The sequence below is a fragment of the Alexandromys fortis genome, unplaced genomic scaffold (genome assembly GCF_014885135.2).
Source record: "Alexandromys fortis isolate MF-2015 unplaced genomic scaffold, M_Fortis_MF-2015_v1.1 scaffold_1, whole genome shotgun sequence".
Classification (NCBI taxonomy): Eukaryota; Metazoa; Chordata; class Mammalia; order Rodentia; family Cricetidae; genus Alexandromys; species Alexandromys fortis.
The window spans coordinates 37,683,335-37,707,621 of record NW_026067927.1 but is presented as its reverse complement, the minus strand read 5'-3'; the positions used below and the strand labels follow the sequence as shown (position 1 = coordinate 37,707,621).

General features: G+C 43.1%; 2 protein-coding genes across 12 annotated transcripts; one reads left to right on the top strand and one right to left on the bottom strand.

Annotated features, from left to right (window-relative positions):
• Nucleotides 1-1,194: 1,194 nt before the first annotated feature.
• Rmi1 (RecQ mediated genome instability 1) lies at nt 1,195-11,035 on the bottom strand. 7 transcript variants are annotated; one of them, XM_050143690.1, is made up of 4 exons: nt 8,824-9,614; nt 5,431-5,517; nt 4,967-5,175; nt 1,195-3,386 (listed from the first exon to the last, which is right to left on the bottom strand). In XM_050143690.1, the coding sequence occupies exon 4, from the start codon at nt 3,356-3,358 to the stop codon at nt 1,502-1,504; it is 1,857 nt and encodes a 618-aa protein (XP_049999647.1). In that variant the 5' UTR covers nt 3,359-3,386; nt 4,967-5,175; nt 5,431-5,517; nt 8,824-9,614; the 3' UTR covers nt 1,195-1,501. The 7 variants fall into 7 exon arrangements, with proteins under 7 accessions (XP_049999647.1, XP_049999645.1, XP_049999644.1 ...); XM_050143688.1 differs by having other exon boundaries at nt 9,355-9,614; XM_050143687.1 differs by lacking the exon at nt 4,967-5,175.
• On the top strand, nt 9,659-20,910 carry Hnrnpk (heterogeneous nuclear ribonucleoprotein K). 5 transcript variants are annotated; one of them, XM_050143695.1, is made up of 16 exons: nt 9,659-9,798; nt 11,769-11,853; nt 12,193-12,290; nt 12,977-13,033; nt 14,388-14,431; nt 15,285-15,357; nt 15,979-16,050; nt 16,550-16,663; nt 16,939-17,067; nt 17,410-17,717; nt 17,812-17,866; nt 17,984-18,067; nt 18,335-18,350; nt 18,426-18,508; nt 18,818-18,987; nt 19,752-20,910. In XM_050143695.1, the coding sequence occupies exons 2-16, from the start codon at nt 11,796-11,798 to the stop codon at nt 19,780-19,782; spliced, it is 1,392 nt and encodes a 463-aa protein (XP_049999652.1). In that variant the 5' UTR covers nt 9,659-9,798; nt 11,769-11,795; the 3' UTR covers nt 19,783-20,910. The 5 variants fall into 5 exon arrangements, with proteins under 5 accessions (XP_049999652.1, XP_049999650.1, XP_049999654.1 ...); XM_050143693.1 differs by having other exon boundaries at nt 19,692-20,910; XM_050143694.1 differs by lacking the exon at nt 9,659-9,798 and adding an exon at nt 10,022-10,150 and having other exon boundaries at nt 19,692-20,910.
• The last annotated feature ends 3,377 nt before the right edge of the window (nt 20,911-24,287 follow it).

Below are 24,287 nucleotides of genomic sequence, written 5' to 3'. Positions count from 1 at the left end.
AACTACTGAGACTCGGGCCTCCATTTAAATTTATTGATGCCCAGAGTTCTACACTGGCAGGTGATAATGGTTGGAAGTAAAGAACTTCCTTTGGGTGACCTGCCCATACTCAGCTTATGGCTGGCCCCCACAACTAGCAGGTCAGCAGCTCATCTTGGGACCCAAACTTGGGTTTTCTAGAAGGGCAGCAGTCAGTTCTTAACCACTAAGAAATCTCTCTAGCACCCCATTTATAATTTTAAGAGAGATTAAAATAACTTCACCTCCCAAACATAATCTTGTAATAGCAAAGTGAGTGTGGTCTTTTTCAAACAGCCATAATAAAATTAAACAACTTATATGCACAGCTAGTTCAGAGGACTAGAAGCCTCATGAATTTGAGACTACCCTGGGGTACACAGTGAGATGCCATCTCAAAAACCATAGGGCAGTCGTATGGTCCAGTAAGAAAGCAGCTGCTGCCAAGCCTGATGACTGTTTCTACAATCTGCATGGCATGAGAAAAGCAACTCACAGGTTGTCCTCTGAACCATACACAGACAGTAATATAAAGACTCCTAAATAACAGCACAAACCTTTGAAATACTGAACATATTAGGGGAAAATTACTTTTACAATTTGCAACTTTCAATAATGTATCTCATTGGGGAACATTTTAATTCCTTGTGCATACGGGGAAGGGGAGCACATGTGGAAATCAGAGGACATCTTGTGGGAGACAGTTCTTTCACCATGTAGGACCAAGAGAAGAATCGGGTCATTAGGCTCAGCAGTAACAGCCTTTACCACCAAGCCATTCGGTCAGCCCATCACAGTTCTTTACCCATTATCTCATATTCAGCAAGTAGAAAGCCAGTTTCTCAGCAAGAATGAGTCAGCAAAGTTCTTCAACATGGGTGACTGGGGATTAGCTCAGTCAGTAGAGCATTGGTCTAGCACAGTCATGGTTTAAACTAGTGCACCAACTGAAACCGAAGAACCCTAATCCAGGCACTTGGGAGATGGAGACAAAGATCAGAAGCTCAAGATCACTCTCAGCTGTACAAGAGAGCTTGAGGCCAGCCTGGGAATGTAGATCCTTTCCAGGAAAGGGGGGAAATTAAGGGTCTAGAGATTAGGCTTCATGATAGAGGCTTGCTTGCATTACAAGGTCCTGACCCATCATTATCAAATCAAACAAAAATACCCTTCACATTCATTTTGATTAGATATCTTTATTTTTAAATGTCATTTAGTGTATATGTGTTTTTATGTGTGCACAAGCTCTATGCTGCATGTGTGAAGGACAGACAACAGATTTTGGGAGTTGTTTCTCTCCTTCAGCCACAAGGGACCAAGGGATCAAGCTCAGGTCCTCAGACTTGGCAGAAGCCTGTTTAACCACTCAGCCATCTCACCCATTTTTAAGCTCAAAAGCTTTTCCTTCCTTTACAGAGTTTCAAAAATAATACGAACAAATATTTGCATGTTTTAAAGTGTACTCCAATAGTATTTCGTCAAATTATTTATGCAGCCGCTTCTTTAGGTTCTCAAGGTGCTCCACACCAACATCTTGTAATTCAAGCACCAAGGCTTTATGTGAAGAAGGATCAAATAAAATAGTCATTAGGCAACACAAATCTATCAGATCTCGCTGACATTTTTGTAACCCTTTTAGGAAGTTTTGATATTTCAGAGGGTCTTTTTTTAATTGCTTCATTTCTGGTACTGAAAAGCCTATCATACTGGTAAGTATTTCATCTATAAAGTCCACATCTAGATAGGCGGTGCCATCAGAAACCTTTGCAGTTACACACCAGCAGCCACCGGAGCTTGAGAGATTCCCAGTCAAAGTGACAATAAATGCTTTGACTGTCACAGTGGTGACTTCCTTTGGCTTCCTGGCCATTAGAACAGACAAATAGATAAAGGGTGGAGAATGTAAGTCCATGTCAATAGAGAGATCAGTATTATTCTCAACTGATCTTGAAGACTGAGCCTGTAAAGGAGAGCCATTTTCATTAGAAACCTCTGAACTCTTTTCTGATAGACAGGTTCCTAGTTTTCTGTTTAACATTTTATTACTGGAGCAATGTTCATCTGAACTGTCAATGTTTTGTTTTGTTGTATTACTGTCTTCCAAAGTCTTATTGTTATCTGTAAAATCATGGGCTAAGAGTCTCTTATGGTCTCCCGGAGATGGGCAGCTAAAAAATTTGTCTTTGTGAACTATTTGTTCAGATAATTTTTTTTCATTGCAATTGCTGTTTCCTTGTTTATTCATCAAAGGAGTGTGGTTCAGAGTATTAGGATTATGTGAAAATATCTCTACACATTTATCTGTGTTTTTCTTCACAGTTAATGGTTGTAATGCGTTTGTTTCCATCCGCTCTTTCTGGACAGTTTCCTCTAAAAGCAAGGCCTCTTCCAGTGAGAAGTCATCAAACTCTCCACTACTGAAATGCACAGATTGGTTTGGCTTCTCCTTGTGCTTTGAAGAAATATTACATCTGGGCTCAAAACTAGACTGAATTGTGGGAGTGGGAGTTGAGGAGCTGCCTGTGCTGAAACAGCTTCCTTCCATGGGTGATGTATCATTGCTTGCTGCAGGCTCTTCACTTTCATAGAGACTTGCCAGGAGTTCTTCATCTGAAGGTCCTGAAACAGCATCCAACCCCCCTGAAACTCTAGGCAAACTGTGATCAGAATTACTTGGTACAACTGAAACTGTAGGATCAAGTTCACCAATTAATCTTGCAAGTACTTTCTCTTGAGCATATTCTTCTGAAAGACCATCTACCTCACCCCCTAACACCTTCACATTTTCTGGTTTCAACAAGAGAACACCAAGACGGAATGAAATGCGTCCATGAACCAAAATTTTTGTACCTGGAGGAAGACCACCATGGAGAGCTGGAATAGACTGATACTCCATCCCTTGAATTTGAGTGACACCATCCGTGAGCTGTAGCATCAGCATCCGGGAAGGCCTTGCTTCCCATGGTTTTGGAGTAATCTGTGTTTCAGCTGAAACTAGATCATTGGTTGTATTCTTTCCTCTCAGCTTTTGTATCTGGGAATACGCGGGCTGACTTACATCAACCAAAGAATTGATCTGTAGAGCATAAAATCCATTCAGTTCTCCCTTTGGAATTTCTAAAATGTTATCAGGTAAGAGAGGATATTCCAAGTCTCTCAGGTCAGTAAGAAGCCATTGCTCCAACACCTGTTTGTTTATTTGTGCTTGGTTCAAATTAACATTATTATTTTCTTCTTGGATCCAATTAACACAAGCTTCCAGCCACATTAGAGGCACTTTAACATGCCATGTTGCCAAAAGCCAGGTTTCAACTCTTAATACATCACTAGTTAAACTCATTTTTTAAAATAGGAGCATACACATCCACCTGAAAACAAATAGAAAAGAGATTCAATAAACTTAAAGTTACATTTGTTTCTTTTAAACAAGAACATCTATGTCCACTTGATTCCCTAGACTTAAATACAGCACCTCTACCTCTCAAATCCACAGGCAGGCCTAATTACTTACCACACCGTTCACACCTTTCTCTCCAGCGCTAAAAACTACTTGACTTTCTACCCAGTCAATAAGCAAACCTTACAAGTACTAAGAATGAGGAAAAACAAAATGTTTGAGCTAGCTTTGTCAAGGTAAAGGCTACATGACCTAAGGCCAGTACTTTAACTTCTCTGACTCAGTATTTTCATCAGTATCACCAACTGTCTTACACGGTTGTTCAAAGATTGATATGCGAAAGAAAGGGTAAATGTCAGATCTTTGAAAGACAGTCATTACTATATCTTATTATCGTCTCAAAATTAGAATCAGATTCATTTTTTATCACCCCCTCCTCCCCGTTTTTCCCCCAAGGTCTGATCATTTATTTGTTACCCTTATAGACTTATTTTTGACTGGACTCAGAAGGAGAAGCTCTCAGTGAGGACAGCCTTTGCCTCTTGGCAATCTGTCCCTCAATGGCAGCATGGGCCAGGAATTCTTCACGGCCTCAGGTGGCCTCACAGGCTACTCACTCACATCAGGCTGTTCCTCTCCACCCCTCTCCAGATCCGCCTCTCTTTACAGTGCTCAAGCTGTTCAGCTTCTTTCTTTCCCATCTCTCCATCCCGTATTGGTACACAGTAGTGGCTTGTGCCACAGGCAATCCTTGTTGGGTGGGGTCTTTAGGTGTGTTCCTGCCTACTCTGCATGGTGGTAGGTGGAGCCTATGTGTGTCTTCAAGTGTTCGTCCAACCCAAAGCTTCCAAAGAAAATAAATCTCTGGAAAACGTTAGACACAGCACGGCAAAACTGTAATTCAATATAGAGTTGTCCAGTCTCATAGCTGAACCACCACAACCAATGATGAGAAGTCCCAGCAGGACACGTCCAGTCAAATGGGTCTCCATTCTGCAGGCACTTCTCTTCCTCCTAGGCTAGGACATGGCTCTGGGAGTCATGGTAACTCATATGGTGGTCGGTTTTCTCAAGGGAAAACTCGCAGGCCGACTTGTGCTTGTGTCTGTCGCTGACTCGTGTGATGAGCTGTGTATTTCACCTTTTCCCAAGGAACAAGAACAGCAACTGCCTTCCACACCTCCTGTGCCCCTCACTGCAGCGCACATCTTTTGTGTCTCCGCCATCTATCACTTCCCAGCATGCAGGATGATCTAAGTCACGGGGCCTGCCAGCCCCGCTCTCACCTCACCAGGCTGCAGAGGCACCAGAGCTCTCATGCTAGGGAGAAATCAAGGCCCTGGCCGAAGCTTCAGCTGCCTCAGTCACTGCCGAGACCTGGAGCCTGACGCTCGGGTTGCAGTGGTCATTAAGGCCATCATGATCCTCCAAATAATCGTACTCTATTAATTTAAATTTTACTTAAATAATGTTCACTAGGTTCTTTTGAAAGCTATAATTAACTTCGTACTTTAACAATTAAAATTTATATATCTATGGTTGGCCACCTACCTCTCTGGGCAGATATTGAGAAGTCTTGTTTTCCTAAATATTCTCAACTGTGTTGTCAATAATATTTAAATCTGATTTTCTCAGAGGGGTGGTGGTGGTACACACCCTTAATCCCAGCACTTGGGAGGTAGAGACAGGTGGATCTCTGTGAGTTCAAGGCCAGCCTGGTCTACAGAGTGAGTTCCAGGCTCCAAAGCCACAAAGAAACCCTGTCCCAAAAAAACCAAAACACAACAAACAAAAAATAAACCTCTCAGTATAATACAATAGCAAAGTACTAAAGCTAAAGACAAATCTCTCTCTCTCTCTCTCTCTCTCTCTCTCTCTCTCTCTCTCTCACACACACACACACACACACACACACACACACACACACACACACACAATATCTGTTCCTTCTAGAGATGAAGACACTAAAGAGACAGAACTTATTTAAGGTCTAACATGTCCATAAGAAAACTTACTTCGCAGAACAGCATGAACTCTGATGACAGGATTTCAAGCTAGGCGCCCAGTGGAGTACTCAATGCCTCTATTACAGAGAAAGGACCCTGGAAGGAAAGACAAGCAGCAGTAAGGATTCGAAAACGAATTAAAGACTCATTGTCCTATTTCCATGAATCTAAGAGTATGACTGTGTAGTTCTGGGGACTCCTTAACAGTCAAGGTAAAACGGAAACATTATAATAGGCTAGAAATGAGCAGAGACTCTCTGTGAGTTCAAGGCCAGCCTGGTCTACAAAGTGAGTTCCAGAACATCCAGGACTCCACTGAGAAACACTGTGTTGCAGGAAGGGGAGGGGAGAATAGGGTGAGATAAACGGAAACAAGCTGTTGAGAGAAAGTTACTCTTTTTAGACCTGTTTCCTCATTTCATTTGTAAACCCAATGGGTCGTCAAAGTACGGTAGAAGAGAATTAATAAAGTAAATCAGTGAAGTGTGTGATGGAGCGGTTCAGAGGAGACTGTAGCATACTACCATCATTTGTGTGTCTGGAGGGAGTGCATCTATACCATGGTACCCACGCAGAAATTTGCACAACTTGCAGGAGTTGGTTCTCTCCTACCAGGTGGGTTCTGGGGACAAAACTAGGGTTTCAAACTGGGTGGCCAGTGCCCTGATCTGCCGAGCCACCTTGAAGAAGGCAAGCATAGCAGATAGTTTAGCCCAGGACCCCATCTGCTTTTGGTAAGACACACTCCCACTCCTATAGAATTCTATTACCATAGTCACAGCAGGTAACAGCTCAGAAGGAAAGGCTAGCTAGGATGCCACAATTTCCCATTAGCTGATAGACAACAACCACAGAGTCTTAAGAACCCCTCAATACAGGAAGAGAAACAACTTTGGAAAAGATGTCTCTTAAACTGAACGTTAACTTGTAACACACATTCTGACTTTCTAGAACAATCAAAGCCAAACATGGTGGCGCACGCCTTTAATCCCAGTATTCAGGAGGCAGAGGCAGGTGGATTTCTGTGTTCCAGGGCAGCCAGGGCTGTTACACAGAGAAACCCTGTTTCCAAAAACAAACAGGAAAACACACCCAGTTAGAAATAAAGATAAAGGCAAGAACAAGGTATAGCTAGCTCTGGGTCCCTGGGTTCAATCTCTAGGACTTACTAAAGGGGAAAAGGGAAGACTAGAGGAAAAAGAAAAAAGATATGAAAACAATCATGTCAATGTTCATGTTTTTATATTAGAGGGATTCTGAATGTTATCTAGAAAAAAATCTGCATCATGTTCATGAAATAGAAAGCTGTGTAATCTTAGATTTTTAAAAATGTTGAGTATGCCTGGGCATATGCACGAGTGCAGGTGCCAAAGAGGCGAGGTGTCAGATCCCTGGAGTTGAGTTAAACTCCAGTCCTCTGGAAGAGCATTAGATGCTCTGAAACTCCAAACCCTTTCTTTTCTTTTTTTTAGACAAGGTTCTCTGTATAAGTGCCCTAGCTATTCTGGAACTCACTTTGTAGACCGGGCTGGCCTCAAACTTGGAGATCCATCTGTCTCTGCCTTCCAAATGCTGGAATTAAGGTGTGCGCCACCATCCCCAGCTTTGAAGAGGTTTTTAGGGACTACTTCACGACATGAAAATATGTGTTCATGTTTTCTTAGTATAGTAGCCACATACAAAATTACAGAACTTAACCCTCCCTGCTTTTACAGTAAGAAAAAAAAATATTTGCATTAACCTTCGTGCCTGATAGATTTGGATGTCCGTGCAAATCTTCATTCTAAATCCCAACTACTAGGAATGATCAGAAGAGAATAAAACAGGAAGGTTCCATTACACTAAGGCTTAGGCATAGCTGGCTCAATGATTAATTTTCAGTCAGCTTCAAATATTTTTAACAGGAAAGCAGCATCCCTAGATGGTATATGTGACTCCCAACCAATAGCTGAGATTCTAAAGCACCAACAAAAAAATCTACATCCACTTTACGGGTATTATTTAAAAAATAAAACTTGAGCCGGGCCGTGGCGCACGCCTTTAATCCCAGCACTCAGGAGGCAGAGGCAGCCAGGTCTACAGAGTGAGTTCAAGGACAGCCAGGACTGTTACACAGAAAAAACGTGTCTGGGGTGGGGGTGGGGGATGTTATATTATGGTTGACATAAAGAACAGTAAGAGCTGTCTGTGCATCCTCCAAAACCCAATATAAGGAAACATGAAAGAAAATTCCATTTAGGAGTCTACAACCCAGCTGTTATGTGGCCTTGGATATGGTTCTTATCCTTTTTACGTTGTGTGTGTGTGTGTGTGTGTGTGTGTGTGTGTGTGTGTGTGTACATTCACGTGGAGATTAGAGACGATTGAGAGTTGGCCCTCTCCTTCCACCACAAGCCTTCCAGTGACAGAATTTACATCATCAAGCAAGGCCTCAGCAGGAACCACAAGCCCACTGGTCCCAATCATCCCCCCCCCATCCCCATCCCCCCCCCCCTCCAGGTTTTTAGTGTTTGTTTTGTTTCTTGAGACAGCCCTTGGCTGACCTGGAACTCACAAATCCACCAGTTTCTGCATCTCTAATGCTAGGATTAAAGACCAGGAACAACCACACCCATGAAACAAAGATAACCACAACTTACTCAAAGTACTGTAATAGCATTTAACTGCCAGCACAAAGTCTGGCATTCAGTAGAGAACTCGGGATATGGTACCTATAGTATTTTAAATATTATTCCAGCTAGCTCCTGTACAGTTACAATTATATTAAATCCCAGTTAAGTAAGGGCTCTAAAACATTAGCCTACACAATTTAACCATTAACCCCTCATGTACCCGGGTGTCACTAAATGAAGAGGACTGGCACAGTGCGCAAAGCCAGGGCCATGCCACCGAGCCGTATATCCAGTCCTGAGCAGGGGTTTTAATAATGAACTGAAAACGTCCAACTTCAAAGAGAAAATGAAAGATGGAGGCAAGGCAAACTTTCAGTTACGCAAAGAGGAAACCTAAAAAGACAAAACCAAATGAATATAGCTGAGTTTGGAGAAAGTAACTTTCCACTAGTGTCTACTCAAGATAGTACTAATTTTAGCTGGGTGTTGTGAGTATGCCTTTAATCCCAGCCCTTGGGAGGCAGAGACAGGAGGATCTTTATGAGTTACAGAGTGAGACCCTGTCTCAAAAAAAAAAAAAAAAAAATTAAAAGTTGTGGGTCAGGTGTGGCGGCACACACCTTTAATCTCTGCATCTGAGAGGCAGGGGCAGGAGTATATCTGTGAGTTCGAAGCCAGGCTCGTCTATGTAATAAATTCCGTCGCAGACAGAGCTACATAGGCTATCTCAAAACCTTTCTTACGTCCACCCGCACTTCAAGCCTCACCAAATCCTCAATTCCCAGTTTACCTCTGCCAAGGAAATAAAAGATAACGCAACGACCATAAATAGCGATCCTTAGAAGGATGCAGGCATAGATATCCTGAGATCATTCAAGGGTCAGGACACGGGTGGACCAGCACGGAAGCCTCACTGATTAGCTTCCAGAGACCAACATCTTGCCGTCCCAGCAAGAGTCTGAAGCAGTGGGTGAGAACGGAGGGAACTACCGAAGCCGGCTCTTCCCCAGGTCGGGCGGCCACACCGCCTGCGAGCTTCCTGCGGGGGAAGGAGTGCTGCCCCGACGCGCGGGAGCCTACGTCGTGTTCTGCGCTCTGCATTTTACGGGGCCAAGGCGAAAGTGACTTGGGTCAGTTACAGCGACCAGAAGGCCTCGCCAGGCCGACCCCTCCCGGGCCGCGGCGTCCGCCCGCCCTTCCGCCCGGACCCGGCCGTTAGCACAGCGGGTTTCCCGGGCCCGGCGGAGGGGCGCACAGACCCGCGGCGTTGGGAGCGAGCGAGCCGCGACGGGGAGCTGTGGAACCCCGGCCGATCACCGACCTGGCCATCCCGCCTCGTGTCGCCACAACCGTGGGCTCCCCGGCCCGGCGAGGCACCGCCGCGCGCTCCCTCTCCCGTTAGCGGGCTCTTTCCCCTCCCCGCTTCCACTTCCTACCGCGCGGCGCGCGGCCGTCCCTCCTCCAGACCCGCAGCCACCCCCTCGGGGCTCGCAAACGCCCAGGCACCGCCCCCTCCGCGGCACACGTGAGCGCCCGTGGCAAATCTCGCGAGAGCGCCGTCGTTCCCCCCCCCCCCCCCCCGCCTCCCATTTCCCTCCCCTCCCCGCGCGCCCCCCCCCCCCCCCCCCCCCCCCCAGCGACAGAGTGCGCGAACGAGAGAGGAGGGCGCTCTGGGCGACAGCGCTGCAGACGCCATTATCCTCTGTGCCTCCGCTGCACGGACGTCGCCGTCGTGCTCGCCTCCCGCTCGCCTGTGGCCCCTCACGTAGGTGTCGGAGGGGACGGGGCCGTGGGGAAGCGGCGGGTCCGGGGAACGGGCGGGCGCCGCGGGACGGCGAGCGGCTCGGGCGGGCGTCCCGGCCCGGGTGGGTTGTCCCAGGCCCCGCGGCCTGCCAGCCCGAAGGGAGTCGCCGGCGGGAGGCGGGGTTCTGGGCGCCGTCATTGACGCGGCCGGGGGCCAATCGCCGCGCGCTCGCGCCACCGCCGACGCCCGGGCAGCCAATGGGGCGCGGCGCCGAGGCGGGAGGGGGTGGGTCCTCGGCCTCTGTCTGGAGCAGGGACCGACCGTCGGAGGCGGCGCGTTGCTGCGGCCGGGAGGCAACGGCGGACTCGGCGCGGTGAGCCCCGGGGGCCGGGCGAGCGGCGCGCGCGGCGGGGAGCGGGGCCGGAGCTGCGGCGCGGCTGTCCGTGAGGGTTCGGGCCGGCGCTCGGTCCCCCGCCCGCCGGGGAACGTTGCCCGGGCTCCCCTCCCCCACGGCCGCCATTTCCCCGAGCGTGCCTCTGCAGTTGGCGTGCGCGCCGCTGCTGCTGCCGCCGGAGACTCTGGGGATCTCGTGAGCGGAGGCCCGGGGGTCGGAGCCGAGGGGCGTCCGGGGTGGGAGCAGCGCGGGGATGCGGGAGTCCCTCCTCGGCCGGGACCCCGATGGAACGGGAGCCGCCGCTTTGTCTCGGGCGAGCGGGCGGGCGGTGGGGGGAGGTGCGGGGGCCGAGCTCGCGGGCCCGCGTGCTGGGTGGGTGGGGGAGGGGGTCTCGCGCGCGCGGCGCCGCCTAGTCGCACGTAGTCGCCATTACGCGGGCCGCCATTTCCTGTCGGATCCGGGTGAGGAGAGGGAGGGAGGGAGGCGGGCGCTGCTCCGCTAGGCCACCGGCCGAGCCCGGGAGGGGAGGGCCGGGGCGGGCAGTGGGCAGGGGGACGGCGCGAGCTTCCGCGCGGCCGATCCCGCTCGAGCGAGCGGCTTTCGGGGACGTGGGCTCGACTCTCCTCGGTCGACCCTGCTGTCGTCCGCGCCGGCATCTATTTGCCGTCGTGGCTGCAAAGCGAGCCGAGCGGCGGGTCCCCGAGCCGCCCTTAGCGACCCTAGCAGCCGGCGCTCGGGGGTGGAGGAGGCGTAAAGTGGGATTCGGCCTCAGCTTTGTTGTGCTTGGCTGTTCGCGTGGTATGGCCACGAGAGGACCGGACCAATTGTGTCGCTTTGGCTGCAGTCTTTAAGAGCTGTATTAGAGGTGAAATTGTTGGGAATTGTAGCCTTTTTAAAGCACCGTTTACAATCGTAGTGAGTGGTGGTGGTTGAAGGCTCCGCTGGCTTTGCTGGAGAATGGCGCTGGTTTGAGTCTGTCTGGTCAGGGCTTTAGATTGCTCCCGGTGGACGTTAAAAGCAGCTTGTATTTGCCGTTATATTTGTAAACTTGGCAAATGTCATTGAAATGGTTTTGACATTCGCAAACAGCCACAATAATTTCAGTTACTTACTGGTCTTACAATAACACTAATTTTGTGCTACGGTGCAGTCTTTCCCAGAATTAGTTTTGTGAACAAAATCTTAGGACAGTTGACTTTCCAGTTGTAATAATATGAAGTTGTTGAGGACGCGATTACTGAATTCCTTGGGGGAAATCCTTCATTTCAGGGTAGTGAGTTGAGCTGTTGTGTTTCATTGAGACAATCCAAAAGCAATCCACCACACTTGTTCCTCGCCTGAATTTTTTAGAGTAGGAGGATCAGCCCGCTTCCTCAAATCAGACTTGCGACCCCAATATTAGTATTGAATAATAAAAGGAAAAGCACAGTTGATTTGTGTTGGTTTTTATAGGCTGCTGCAGCTCTGCGGTGTCAGTTCAGCGCTGCAAAGCTGTGTGTGTGTTCTGGAAGCACGGTCCCTTTTAAAGATTTTAAGCAAAATAGTGTTTTCCTTTTTCCAATAAGCCAAATGTACTAGCTTCTTTATTTTTCTACAGGTTGGTGTATCCATTTAATTCAAGAAAATGGAGACCGAGCAGCCAGAAGAAACCTTCCCCAACACTGAAACCAATGGTGAATTTGGTGAGAAGATATTCTAATTATAAGCAATTTATGAATATATTGTTAGTTTCATTATGACAATAGCTTTCTGTGTGTGCTGTGGTTACCTTACTATAAAATTCTGTAGTTTTGAGATTCTGTTAAATCTTGGTTTTTATGAACAAGAAATAACGCTGTCTTGCACAGGTAACAGCCAGTACAAATTTTCATCCAAATTTTTAATCCTTTGAAGTATTTGTTATGATCTTTGTTGCAAAGGGGAAAGAAAGACCAAGAAAGCAGCAGGGATTTTATAAAGTGTATTTTAAAATACATTTACTTGAGGATATTTCTAATTCAAAATATGAACTTAATTTCTAGGTAAACGCCCTGCAGAAGATATGGAAGAGGAGCAAGCATTTAAAAGATCTAGAAATACTGATGAGATGGTTGAACTGCGCATTTTGCTTCAGAGCAAGGTACAAATACAACTTTTTGAATTTTGGATATTTACATTTTTTCCTTAAAATTACAATATTTTATTCTAAGCCCTAATTTGAATCCCAGGAACACTTTTAGAATTTTCCACATTGAATAAAAGTTTGAAAGATTTCATTGGTGAGGCTGGCCATAGCTCTTTATCCATCTGTCCTCTGCCCTTGATTGCTGGCAGAACAGATGGACACTAACCATGAGTTAGTTGGTTTGGCTCTTTATAAGCAGACTTGTGAACTCTGGGTAGTGCTCGAGTTCTGAAGGTGTGAAAGCCTTATTACAGGGTCGCCACAGATGTCTTTGAAGAGTGAGCAGGACTCTGGGCATTGAAAGTTTTATTTCCCGGGGGAACTAGTTTGATTTTGGTTACCTTATAGCTTTGCTCAAGTTACAGTATAAAAGTATTTGCTGAATAGATTTTGGCCTGGTTTTCACAAGATAGCACTGGTAAAGGTATTCAATACTTTGTAGGAACTTTACAGTCATGTTTGGTGTTATAAATATTCCAGTGATGTATTGTACAAATATCTCATATTCAGTAAATGGAATCTTGGTTTCCCTCACTCTTAAGTAGATTCCCCGTCATGTGCAGACTTCGTTGTTAAAGTTCAAAAATACAAGTAGGAATACTAATTTTATGGAAATGCACAGTAATTTTTTTGTCTTTCAGAATGCTGGTGCAGTGATTGGGAAAGGAGGCAAGAACATTAAGGCTCTGCGTACAGACGTAAGTATTAAACTACTAAACAAACAAATTCGTTGTCTGTTTCTAGAATTTTAAAGGATCACATCTTAGAAGTCACTGTAGCTACAACCATTTGTAATAATTAATGGTCGTGTAGAGGATTCCTACTCTTTTTAAAAGCTCTGATGGTGGAACATACATAATTAAATCTTTTCATTTTATGGGAAGGCCCTTCAAATTAGTTCTCTTCAAATAAGACAAAACATCTTAATTAGAAAAGAGACAACGTGTAAAAACCCTTAATTGCATCATTCCTCTTGTGTGTGTGTGTGATAGAGAGGGAATCTGTATTACTCAACGCCATCGTGGATGGCTGATTAAAACAATTTTTATTTTCTTTTAAAAAGACTATCTGTTCCACAGCTTGCAACATAGAGCTAATGTTAACTGATTTTTAAACATGAATAAAGAATAATCTTGCCAGTCGAGCTATCTGCCTATAATTTGAGTCTTCATAATTTATAGTGGGTTGACTCTTGTGATTAGACACATTAAATGTTGGCAGCACTAGAAGTGTGTGTGTATTTCTAGACCTTGATTACATCAAAATTTCCTTACTTAACTTAGAGTAAAATAGAGGCGAATAGCTGTGTGGAGTACCTAACAGTATTTCATTTCTCTCGGTAACAGATCTTCATGTTTCTCTTTATTGCTATAAACTTTAAATTTTGTTTTAATTTTTATAAACCTGCTTTTGAGATACAGGATTGTGTTTGACACCTCATGAAACCAAAACAGTCTTACTAGTTGGGGGTTTGGTGTGGGAGTTTTTGTTTTGTCTTTGAACCTCTTTCTCCTCTTAATCCAGATGTTCTGTATAATTATCTGGGTTATTTCCCCATTTTCCTCAAGAATTTCAGTAAACTTTTGAGTCATGACAGGTTTTGTGTCTACCCTCACGAGCCAGCCTGCTACTGAAACATTTTTTAAAAAAACAAAAACAAAACTAGAACCATCAATTTAAGGTCCTTAAATGTTAAGCCACAGTCAGGTATAGAGAAGTCCATTATTGTGTTAGTCTTCAGAACAACTTAAGCTTGTTTCATTAATTGAGAGTATGAGTATAGTTTGTATTAAATTAAAATTTATTGCTTTTCCCCCTTTTCCCTCTCCTTGTTTTTTTGGCCATATATCTCCGTTGCCCATGTACTGGATCGACTTACCCCTGCGTTGCCCACCATGACGTTGGCCCATCCGCCCCTGAACGCCCATGTGAAAACCCTGGTTGGCTATGCCCAAAAATGTGCTCGTTGCCAAACGGGTACAATACTTGACAACTTCTGATTGAATGCCCATGCCCAATGCCAACATCCACGAACGCCAATGACCAATGCAGTACAATGCCAGTGTTTCAGTCCCAGACAGCAGTGGCCCCGAGCGGTATGTCCCAACAGTTTATGCCTCACTGCCTGATTAGAAAGAGAGAAATGTATTTTATTACCTGCCTTTTATATAATTAAATAGTATCCCCTTTAGACGGTGTATTGTTTTTCAAGTTTCTGTCTTATTTTCCCCATTAAGTCCTTTTGTCACTGAACTTTTACCGTGAGTTGCCCACCCAAACGATCCACTAATTTTATTTCGATGGAAGGAGCACAGCTTCAAGTGTTGCATATTTGCTGCATTGTAAATCAAACTGTTACCCAAATAGTCTCTCGCTCTGTCTTTGTGGCCCACCTTGCTTCCCAACATTGTCTGTTCATAATGTTTTCTGATGAAACGCTAACTGGTTCACTTTCCTTCACTTCTCATTTGTATTGTCTGTTTTGTCTTGCATTTGTATTTGTTTTCTTGCAGAGCCCATTAGTAGTCTAATTTCTAACTGGTATCCATAACCTTACTCCAGATACAATGTTCACCACTTGCATATTCCCCCACTTTACCCAAGAGAAGGTGTGCCAGTATTACCAATGTAACAGCAAGGGTGTCCTTAACTTGGTGGCGGGGAACATGAGAATTCAACTCTGCTTCAATTCTGGTCGATTATTGCCACTTAATCTGAGCCCTTCCAGCAGCCCATTCTCTCTGTCTTTCTCTCTCGAAGTCTTCTAATAATGTTATGTCTGTATTGGGCATAAAATAAAATGCATGTACAAAATTCATAAATAGGTTACTTTAAATGGGGACTATTAAGTAAATGTGATGTTACTTCTCTAAAAGATGACAAAACTGATGACAAAACTCATTTTTCTTTTCCACCTTTTTGTATTATGTGGTATTTGATATTTGGCAGCATACTGAGTATCAGTGCTGATATTGAAACGATTGGAGAAATTCTGAAGAAAATCATCCCTACCTTGGAAGAGGTAGGTTTCTTTTGTTATAATAAAAAGATGTTGGGAAAGTTGAGAGTCGGTGTTTAAGTTTTATTGGAGTGTACTGAGGGACGGGAGAGAAACTGAACAGTTCTGTAGCAGCAAAATCATTCATAGTATATATAACATTCTCTATTTGTCTTTAAAATTCAGGTTGGCCACTCCTGGAATAGTAAATATCTGTGGTCATGTATTATGATTTAAAGAAAGGCCTTGATTTTAGGGTCTGTTTTCTTAAAGTGGCAATGTTGAAAAATAAAGGGCAGGGTTTTTTTTTTTTTGGTTGTTTTTAATTCAGGAGAAAGGGTTTGTGTACAGTTCAGTTGCGGGGTTATAGTCTCATCTAAGGAAGTTTTAGCTACAGGAACTTTGTCGTGGCTCTTCTGTAGATAGGAAGCAATGAACCCATTGGTATGGCTCATTTTCTATATTAATATTGGCATTAAGGGTCTGAACATTTATTTACTGGGTATACATGGAGAAAAGATTTTACTGTTAAATAAGTTGTTTTCTGGATTAGTAATATATGTTGTAGTAGCTTTACCAATATATGCGACAATAGCCTGATCACGCTAGACACTTAACCTATTATTCTTATTTTTCTACTTTCAGGGCCTGCAGTTGCCATCACCCACTGCAACCAGCCAGCTCCCGCTCGAATCTGATGCTGTGGAATGCTTAAATGTATGTCATAGTGCCATTGAACCCCACTGAAGTATGGAGCCTGGCCCATAGGATTGATTTATTTTTAACATAGTGTGCTTTTCCCATCTCTATAGAAAAAGGCTTAAAAATATGATATATGAATGGTCTTACAACTCACTGTTGACCCTGCTCCATGCTGCAGTGGGAATTAACTATATTTGCAAAGTGCTTTGCAGTCATTTTTATTATGGTGTTATTTGAATGTTAATAATTTTGTGGTAACAGCGACATGCTAAATGGCTGCAGTGTGGGTATGGTGTTGCAGGACCTGAAAATAAAATAGTTTTTTAAGGTGGTGCAGATTGTCCTTTTTGGGCCTGGCTATTGAGGATAATAAGCACATAACTGGTAAAGTTATTGAGATATAAATTCAGGTTGCTTACTGCAGCAGTGCATTATGTTGTGCTTAAACATAAGCTGATAGTGTGTCGGGAAGAGAGTTATAAGAAAGTAAAATTGTGTATTTCCCCCTCCACAGTACCAACACTATAAAGGAAGTGACTTTGACTGCGAGTTGAGACTGTTGATTCATCAAAGTCTGGCAGGAGGAATTATTGGTGTCAAAGGTGCTAAAATTAAAGAACTTCGAGAAGTAAGGCATTACTTTGCTCTGTTTTGTTCCTTGCTGGATTTCATAATTTTCTATACAGAGTTGGTTCTTTGCGCCATTCCCAATGATAGATAACCCCATGGCTATTTACTTAGGTCTTAAAGTAACAAAAATTGTTCAACTTGTATCATTTCTAGGTCTCTGTTTGGCCACATTTTTTATGGGAATCATTGGGTTCTTATGTCTGAAGTAGGGAGCCTGGATGTTTAAAGTGTTAACTTCCTCTTATGAGTTTTCTTTCTGTGAATGTGTTACAGAACACTCAGACAACAATCAAGCTTTTCCAGGAATGCTGCCCTCACTCTACTGACAGAGTTGTTCTTATTGGAGGAAAGCCTGATAGGGTTGTAGAGTGCATCAAGATCATCCTTGACCTTATATCTGAGGTATTGTTGGGAGATTCTGTTTGCATTCAGTTTATCACACAAACAGAAATATGGCAGTATTTAATTTTGGCATTTCCATGGGAGTTTATGTTGCCAGCTTTAATACAGAGCCTTTGGTCCTTTATGCAAAGGTCCTTATATAGTTCTGTATTGCCTGCTTCTTTCAGACATATCTGGGGTAATGGTCTTAGTAATTTTGAAATCCTGTCATTGCCTCTTCTTATCTTTGCCTCTATTACCTTTTGAGGCTGGTTAATTAATAATTACTAATAATTACTAATTGGAATGGGTTGATAAGACCAAGGCTCTTCAGTCTTTAAAGTGCTTTGTTTCTGTTTTTAGTCTCCCATCAAAGGACGTGCACAGCCTTATGATCCCAACTTTTATGATGAAACCTATGATTATGGTGGTTTTACAATGATGTTTGATGACCGCCGTGGACGTCCTGTGGGATTTCCCATGCGGGGAAGAGGTGGTTTTGACAGAATGCCTCCTGGTCGGGGTGGGCGTCCCATACCTCCCTCTAGAAGAGATTATGATGATATGAGCCCTCGTCGAGGACCTCCACCACCACCTCCTGGTCGTGGTGGCCGGGGTGGCAGCAGAGCTCGGAATCTTCCTCTTCCTCCACCACCACCTCCCAGAGGGGGGTAAGTTTTAGCCAAACAGCAACATTAAAAGAGGCTGCGGTAATGGGGTTGTCTTGGTGCGAGGCTAAAATTACAACACATGTTATGCTTACAGAGATCTAATGGCTTACGACAGAAGAGGAAGGCCTGGAGACCGCTATGATGGCATGGTAAGAATTTTGATTTATAAGGGGTTATGTATGTGTTGTAAGAGACCTTTTAATCAAATATTCTGTGCAAGATTGTACAGCCATCTAAATAGTTTGATATTTCTGTGTGTAATACAGGTTGGGTTCAGTGCTGATGAAACTTGGGACTCTGCAATTGACACATGGAGTCCATCAGAATGGCAGATGGCTTATGAACCACAGGTTGAGTATTAATAACGTTAATGTAATTATCAGCAATATAATTTGCCTATTAGAAATGGTTCGTGTCCCTGCTCCCTGATAATTTCTACCTTCTTAGAAATCTGTGCATCTAAATCTTTAGTTTGCTTACTGGAATAGCGTGGGTGTGGGTTGATATGGTGGGGGGAGTTATTTTTTTTTCCTAAGCTCTGGATTTTGTTGGCTTTTGGGGCTTTGTTTTGTTTTAGGAATATTGAAATGAGTAATTTTATTTTTCTTTGTTTTTAGGGTGGTTCTGGATATGGTAAGTTTCTTTTTGAAATCAGACATTGTTTTATACTTATTTTTCTAAGAACTTCCTGCTCATTATTTAAATCAGATTATTCCTATGCAGGGGGTCGTGGCTCATATGGTGATCTTGGCGGACCTATTATTACCACACAAGTAACTATTCCCAAAGATGTAAGTATTTTTAATTCAGGGAACTTTCATTATTTTTTTGTTATGATTGCTGCTTCTGTAAATTTAGCAAAGACTTTCAATTTAAGATTGAGATAATGTTTAGGATTTATGGGAGTATGTTAAATCTAACAGCAGATGGTGCCATTAATATAGGTGGTTTTGGATTCCTTATTTTGTTAAGGAAATGTTAAATTATAACAATCTAAAATATAGTTCAGACATTCTATAAAGTTGCTCCTCTTGATCATTGATAAGGGATTACGTTTTCCTTAAAGTTGTCATTAAGCTTGTATTTAAATATCTTTTCAGTTGGCTGGATCTATTATTGGCAAAGGTGGTCAGCGGATTAAACAAATCCGTCATGAGTCAGGAGCATCGATCAAAATTGATGAGCCTTTGGAAGGATCTGAAGATCGGATTATTACCATCACAGGAACACAGGACCAGATACAGAATGCACAGTATTTGCTGCAGAACAGGTCAGTCTGAGCTCCGTTTGTGTTAGCATATGCACACTAAAACCTTTTAAAGAGCTCTTCTTCCCAATTGATTTTTCTTTTAGAAACCATGGTGTTTCCGTCACTTGGGGAATCTAACTTCTTAAACATCTTAATTAATAGCTCTGCCTTGATTTTCTTCTGTTTTCTTACTAAAAATGAAGACATTCAATACTAATCTTGCTGGAAGAAGCCCTAACAAAGCAAACTTCTCATTTCTCTGGTGAAAACTGCTGCCAAAACCACCACTTATAATAAATTATACAGAGCCTGTAGAAAATGTAGAAGAGTCATTGGATGTTGGCCTAGTTCTGTGTGGAAGACTAGTGATTTTGTTGTTCTTAGCTAACTAAAACGACAACAAATCACAGTCTGCCATATGGCACAGGCCACCTCTGCAGGACATGATGGTGCTGGAAATCGCAGCATTTCACACCTGCCTCGCATGCCTTGTCCTTTCTACCAAGGATTAACAGCTCCTAGTCTCATCTTCTTACTCTGCACTACTGTCTAACATTTCTTGAGTTAACATTGCTTTAACTTAGAGTTGCTAGTGCTCTTTAAAGTTCTTCTAAATGTAATGGACGTGTTTATCATTTTAATTTAGCATTGAAATTGTCTTAATGTTGATTAAGATGTTTCGAACAAAAATTCTAATTCGTACTTTTTTTTCTTTTCTTTTATAGTGTGAAGCAGTATGCAGATGTTGAAGGATTCTAATGCAAGATATTTTTTCTTTTTTATAGTGTGAAGCAGTATTCTGGAAAGTTTTTCTAAGACTAGTGAAGAACTGAAGGAGTCCTGCATCTTTTTTTTTATCTGCTTCTGTTTAAAAAGCCAACATTCCTCTGCTTCATAGGTGTTCTGCATTTGAGGTGTAGTGTTGACAAGATGTATAATGTTTTAGTTACTTACAGGGTTGGGGGGAGGGCATGCAAAAACAAACATTAAAAATTTGAAACCGCAGCAGAGTGAGTGAATTTAATTTTTCTTTATTGTTGGTGGTTTTAAAAAATTTCCCCCCGTGTAATTATTGTGAACACCTTGCTTTGTGGTCACTGTAACATTGGGGGGGTGGGACAGGGAGGAAAGTAATAGTCCACGTGTCCCTGACATTTGTTCAGAGCAGTGTGCAGAATGTAATGCTCTTTTGTAAGAAACGTTTTATGATTTTTAAAATAAATTTAGTGAATCTATTTTTGGTGGTCTTTTTTGTTTTTTTAAGGCAATTTTCAAATGGTGGTTGAACTTTCCAGCCCACCCCTAAACTAAACACTAAGTTTGATTTTCAGCTCCTCTGTTGGATATAAGTGCACGTCTTGAACATAGGCAAAATACATTGGCAATTTCAGTTTGGGTGATTTTCTTAATGGTTGGAAAGATGTGGCTTAATAAATTTCCATCACATATTCATGCTTATAATAAGCTTGGGATTTTGTTTGTTTTTGCAAATGTTTGCCACTACTTTTCAGCAGTTTTCTATGTTAATGGGGAAAACTAAGGTGGGAAACAATATTACAAGAGTTAACCATCCTAAGTATATGCCAGAAGCCTAATGGGCAGTGAGCTTTATTAATCAGAGTAACACTTGGTTATAGAAGTGGCTGATGCTGAGTAAATCCTGGTTATTTTTGTTAGATAATTTCTCACCTATAGACAAATTGTCAACCGCTTTAGTGTCTTGTTAGTTGAACTTTGTAAAAAAAATATATATATACTTGTTTTTTTCCATTGTATGCACAATGAAAGAAAAAGGATGTACCATTTCTCTGTGTGTTGAATTATGTAGGAAATGTTTGTGAACGATTCAAAAAATGGAAAAAGTTCCTGTGGATGTTTTGTGTAGACTTGGCATCTGTATTGGTAGTTCAAAATCCACATCTTAAATAAACTTCCATGATGTTAGTTTTGATGTGTGCCCAATTTGAAAGGGGGTTGACTGATACAAAGTTTATTTAAGTGTTCCTCTTATAAGGAAATACAGTAATCTTAAGCTACATGGGGATTTTTGTGTGTGTGAAATGTTCTAGCACATAGAGACATTGTGCTCAAGGGTGGCACAGGAAAACAAGTTCTTCAGAGAAGCTGCTGATACTAGTTAGGCCTCGGTGCTCGGTAACTGCAGAGTAAAGAATAGCTGGCTCTGTCTATCAGAATAATTTGCTTTCAGCTCCAGTAAATTTGAGGTGAAGTCATAGCTTAAGTCTGAAAATGTTGGGGTAGAGATGTGAAATGGGCAGGGTCTTTTAGCACACGTTGAGTAGTGCTTGCTTGCCAAAGGCTTTTTAGAGTGAGTTAAATAGCTTAGTTTGTGGAAGGGCATATATATGGTTTTGTTAGGGAACCATTAAATGAATCCTTTTGCAAAACCAGCAAGAAGTAACCTGAGATTTGCATCCTTGGCAAGACCTTGCCGTGGCCTTTAAGTGAATTTAAGGTTTGGGATGAAGCACCGCCCCCCCCATGAGGAAAATCAGTACCAAATTGCTAGTCCTACTGGAGGGAAGTAGCCTTCATTTCTATGCTTTCATAACAGTAGAACACAAATGTTCTTTTAGGTTTGCTTTTTAGCATAATTTAACATAAATATATGAATACCTTGATGCCCTTGGAAAGTGACACTGATTTGAATACAGTTCTGGACAGGATAGATGTTTTACCTAGGGATTTAAGGACTAGGCTGTCCGCAGGGCTAAAAGGGTGTTTTAAGTTGGCGTGCTTGAGGCCTTTGGTTCTATCTTTGAGTACCCTGTCAGCTAGGATTGTACATACCTGTAACCCGGGACAAAGGGGTCACAGAAGGGTTAAGCCAGCCAAAGGGTACATACTATATGAAATTGTCTGGAAGCAGTTGTCAACTGCTTTAGTGTCTTGTTAGTTGAACTTTGTAATATATATATATATACATACATACATGCATACATACATACATGAGCGCAACTGGTGCATTCGGTTTCTTGAGGTTGGTATGCATGTGTCTCCCTGAAGGGATTACACATGGGGTGAGGACCCGAAGGTTTTCATCAACTCACTTTCTTCCTCCCTAGCATGATTTCCAGGCTCCTGCCTGGCTTTCTGTAGGGTTTTGGGAACCCTAACTCATGGTTGTATAGCAATCATTTTTCACCGACAACTATTTTTACCAGCCAGTCAAGAATATGCTTTAAAAAAAAAAAAAAGATTTATTATGTATACAGTGTTCTGGCATGTATGCCTGCAGGCCAGAAGAGGGCACCAGATCTCATTACATTACAGATGGTTGTGAGCCACCATGTGGTTGCTGGGAATTGAACTCGGGACCTCTGGGAAAGCATCCAGCCCAAGAATAATGCTTTTTTGAAAGACATGTGCCTGTGAAAATTTGGAAATAAGATTTCCAAAAACTCAGCAATGAAATCCCAAAGTTCTACTATATTCATCAATTTGTGTGAAGAGGGGATGTGCTTGTGTGCCCTGCATATGTGGAGGCCCAAACAATTCGGAAGATTAGATTCCCTAACTGGAACTGGTCAGATTTGGTACCTTTAACCTATGAGCTCAAATCAACTTTTAATGTGTTCTTTTTGTTTGCTTTAAGACGGGCTTGCTGGCAGACCTTCAACCTGTGGTCCTTAAACCTCCTGAATATAGGGATAATGATCTTGTAACACCACACCGAGCCTGGCCCAGCTTCGTGGTACTGCAGAATTCTTGGAAAGCAATATTGCAATGTTTCTCATTGTATTATTAGAACCAACAAAAATGCCAAGAGTACTGGTTAATTAAATCCAGGGGGCAACTAGCACTTGTCACATAAGCCTTGCGTCTTGAGTTCAATTTCCAGAACCACAAAGTTGTCCTTCTATCTCCACTTGCAGAGGTCAGAGTGCCCACCCATATCAAAATACACAAAAATTTCAAATTGATATTAACAAAAATGTAATTTCAATGACCCATTTAAAAAGTCGGGGGTTGGGGTGGCACATTCCTTTAATCCTATCACTTGGGAAGCAGAGGCAGTGATTTTGAGGCCAGCCTGGTCTACAGAGGGAGGTCCAGAACAACCAATAGCAACAGAAAAACCCAGTCTTGAAAGACAAAGTTTTAATGCAAATTCACACAGCACAGGAGAGGTTGGAACAGGAAGGAGTTCAAGACCAGCCATGGCTGCATGAGACCCTGTCAAGACAAGAAACAAAGCAAATTAATAAGTCATACTAGTCAGCATATTCCTAGGTGTGATGGGGAAGATTACCTATGAGGGTAATCTGGATTGGGTTGAGGCAGGTAAGACTCATCTAAAATGGAGGTGCCATTGTGAGTGGCTAGCTGAACCTCCTGCTGCATAGTAAGACAGTCTTCAAACTTAATTAGAATTACAATCAGCATAAACAATATCAAGAAACACGATAAATGTTTCAGTAATTATCCTAATGAGTTTAAGTCTTGTATATAACTTGGCCAAGTCATGAGAGGAAAGTAACTACAACTATCTAGTCTCCAACCCCAAAGAAGACCCGAGAAGGGAAATAATATTACTTGAGTTGCAAATGAAACTTTGGATAATTGCCTGGGTAGCCAGTTGTCTCTGTCATTTGTTGCACATTTTGGAAGTTGCTTGATTGCACCTCCTGCTTACTCAAGTAATATTATTTCCCTTCTCGTGGACAGTGGTAAGACTGGAAGACGGTGCTGCCTAGGTGGGAAAAGTTGGCCACTTTGGGAGGAGTATGAATGCATGTATATATGCCTTCGAACTTGGTTCCTAACTAAAGATGACTTTGGTTATCCTACCTCCACCTCCCGTTAAACTTTCTTTTTGTTTTACTTTTTGAGATAAGGTCTCGACATAACCCTGGCTGTCCTGGAACTCACTGTGTAGACCAGGCTGGCCTTGAAGACACAGACACCCACCTGCCTCTGCCTCCCTAGTTCTGAGAATAAAGGCTTGTGCAGGCACCACACCTGGCTTCTCAACGATTTAAGTTCTTGTCTATCATTACCGAAAATAGTAACCCCAATAGAGAAGGCCACTTACAGTTTATAGTCAATTGAAAGTCTTTATTCCAGCCAGTTGGGACCACCCGGGGAATTCAGGGACCTGGGGTATGGTCCTGAGTGTCTCCGTCGGTCCGTGGTTTTTTCGTTTGTTTTTGCTTTTGTTTTTTTGAGACAGGGTTTCTCTGTAGCTTTGGGACCAGTTCTGGAACTTGCTCTGTAGACCAGGCTGGCCTCAAACTCACAGAGATCTGCTTGCCTCTGCCTCCCAAGTGCTGAAGTGTGCGCCACCACCGAGCCCAATC

Bases quoted from the DNA above. Each gene is read 5' to 3' on its own strand.
- Hnrnpk (XM_050143693.1), top strand. From the start codon at position 11,796: ATGGAGACCGAGCAGCCAGAAGAAACCTTCCCCAACACTGAAACCAAT. The intron at 12,291-12,976 runs GTACAAATACAA...TTTGTCTTTCAG, and splicing joins GCATTTTGCTTCAGAGCAAG to AATGCTGGTGCAGTGATTGG. The intron at 15,358-15,978 runs GTAGGTTTCTTT...TTCTACTTTCAG, and splicing joins TCATCCCTACCTTGGAAGAG to GGCCTGCAGTTGCCATCACC.
- Rmi1 (XM_050143690.1), bottom strand. From the start codon at position 3,358: ATGAGTTTAACTAGTGATGTATTAAGAGTTGAAACCTGGCTTTTGGCA.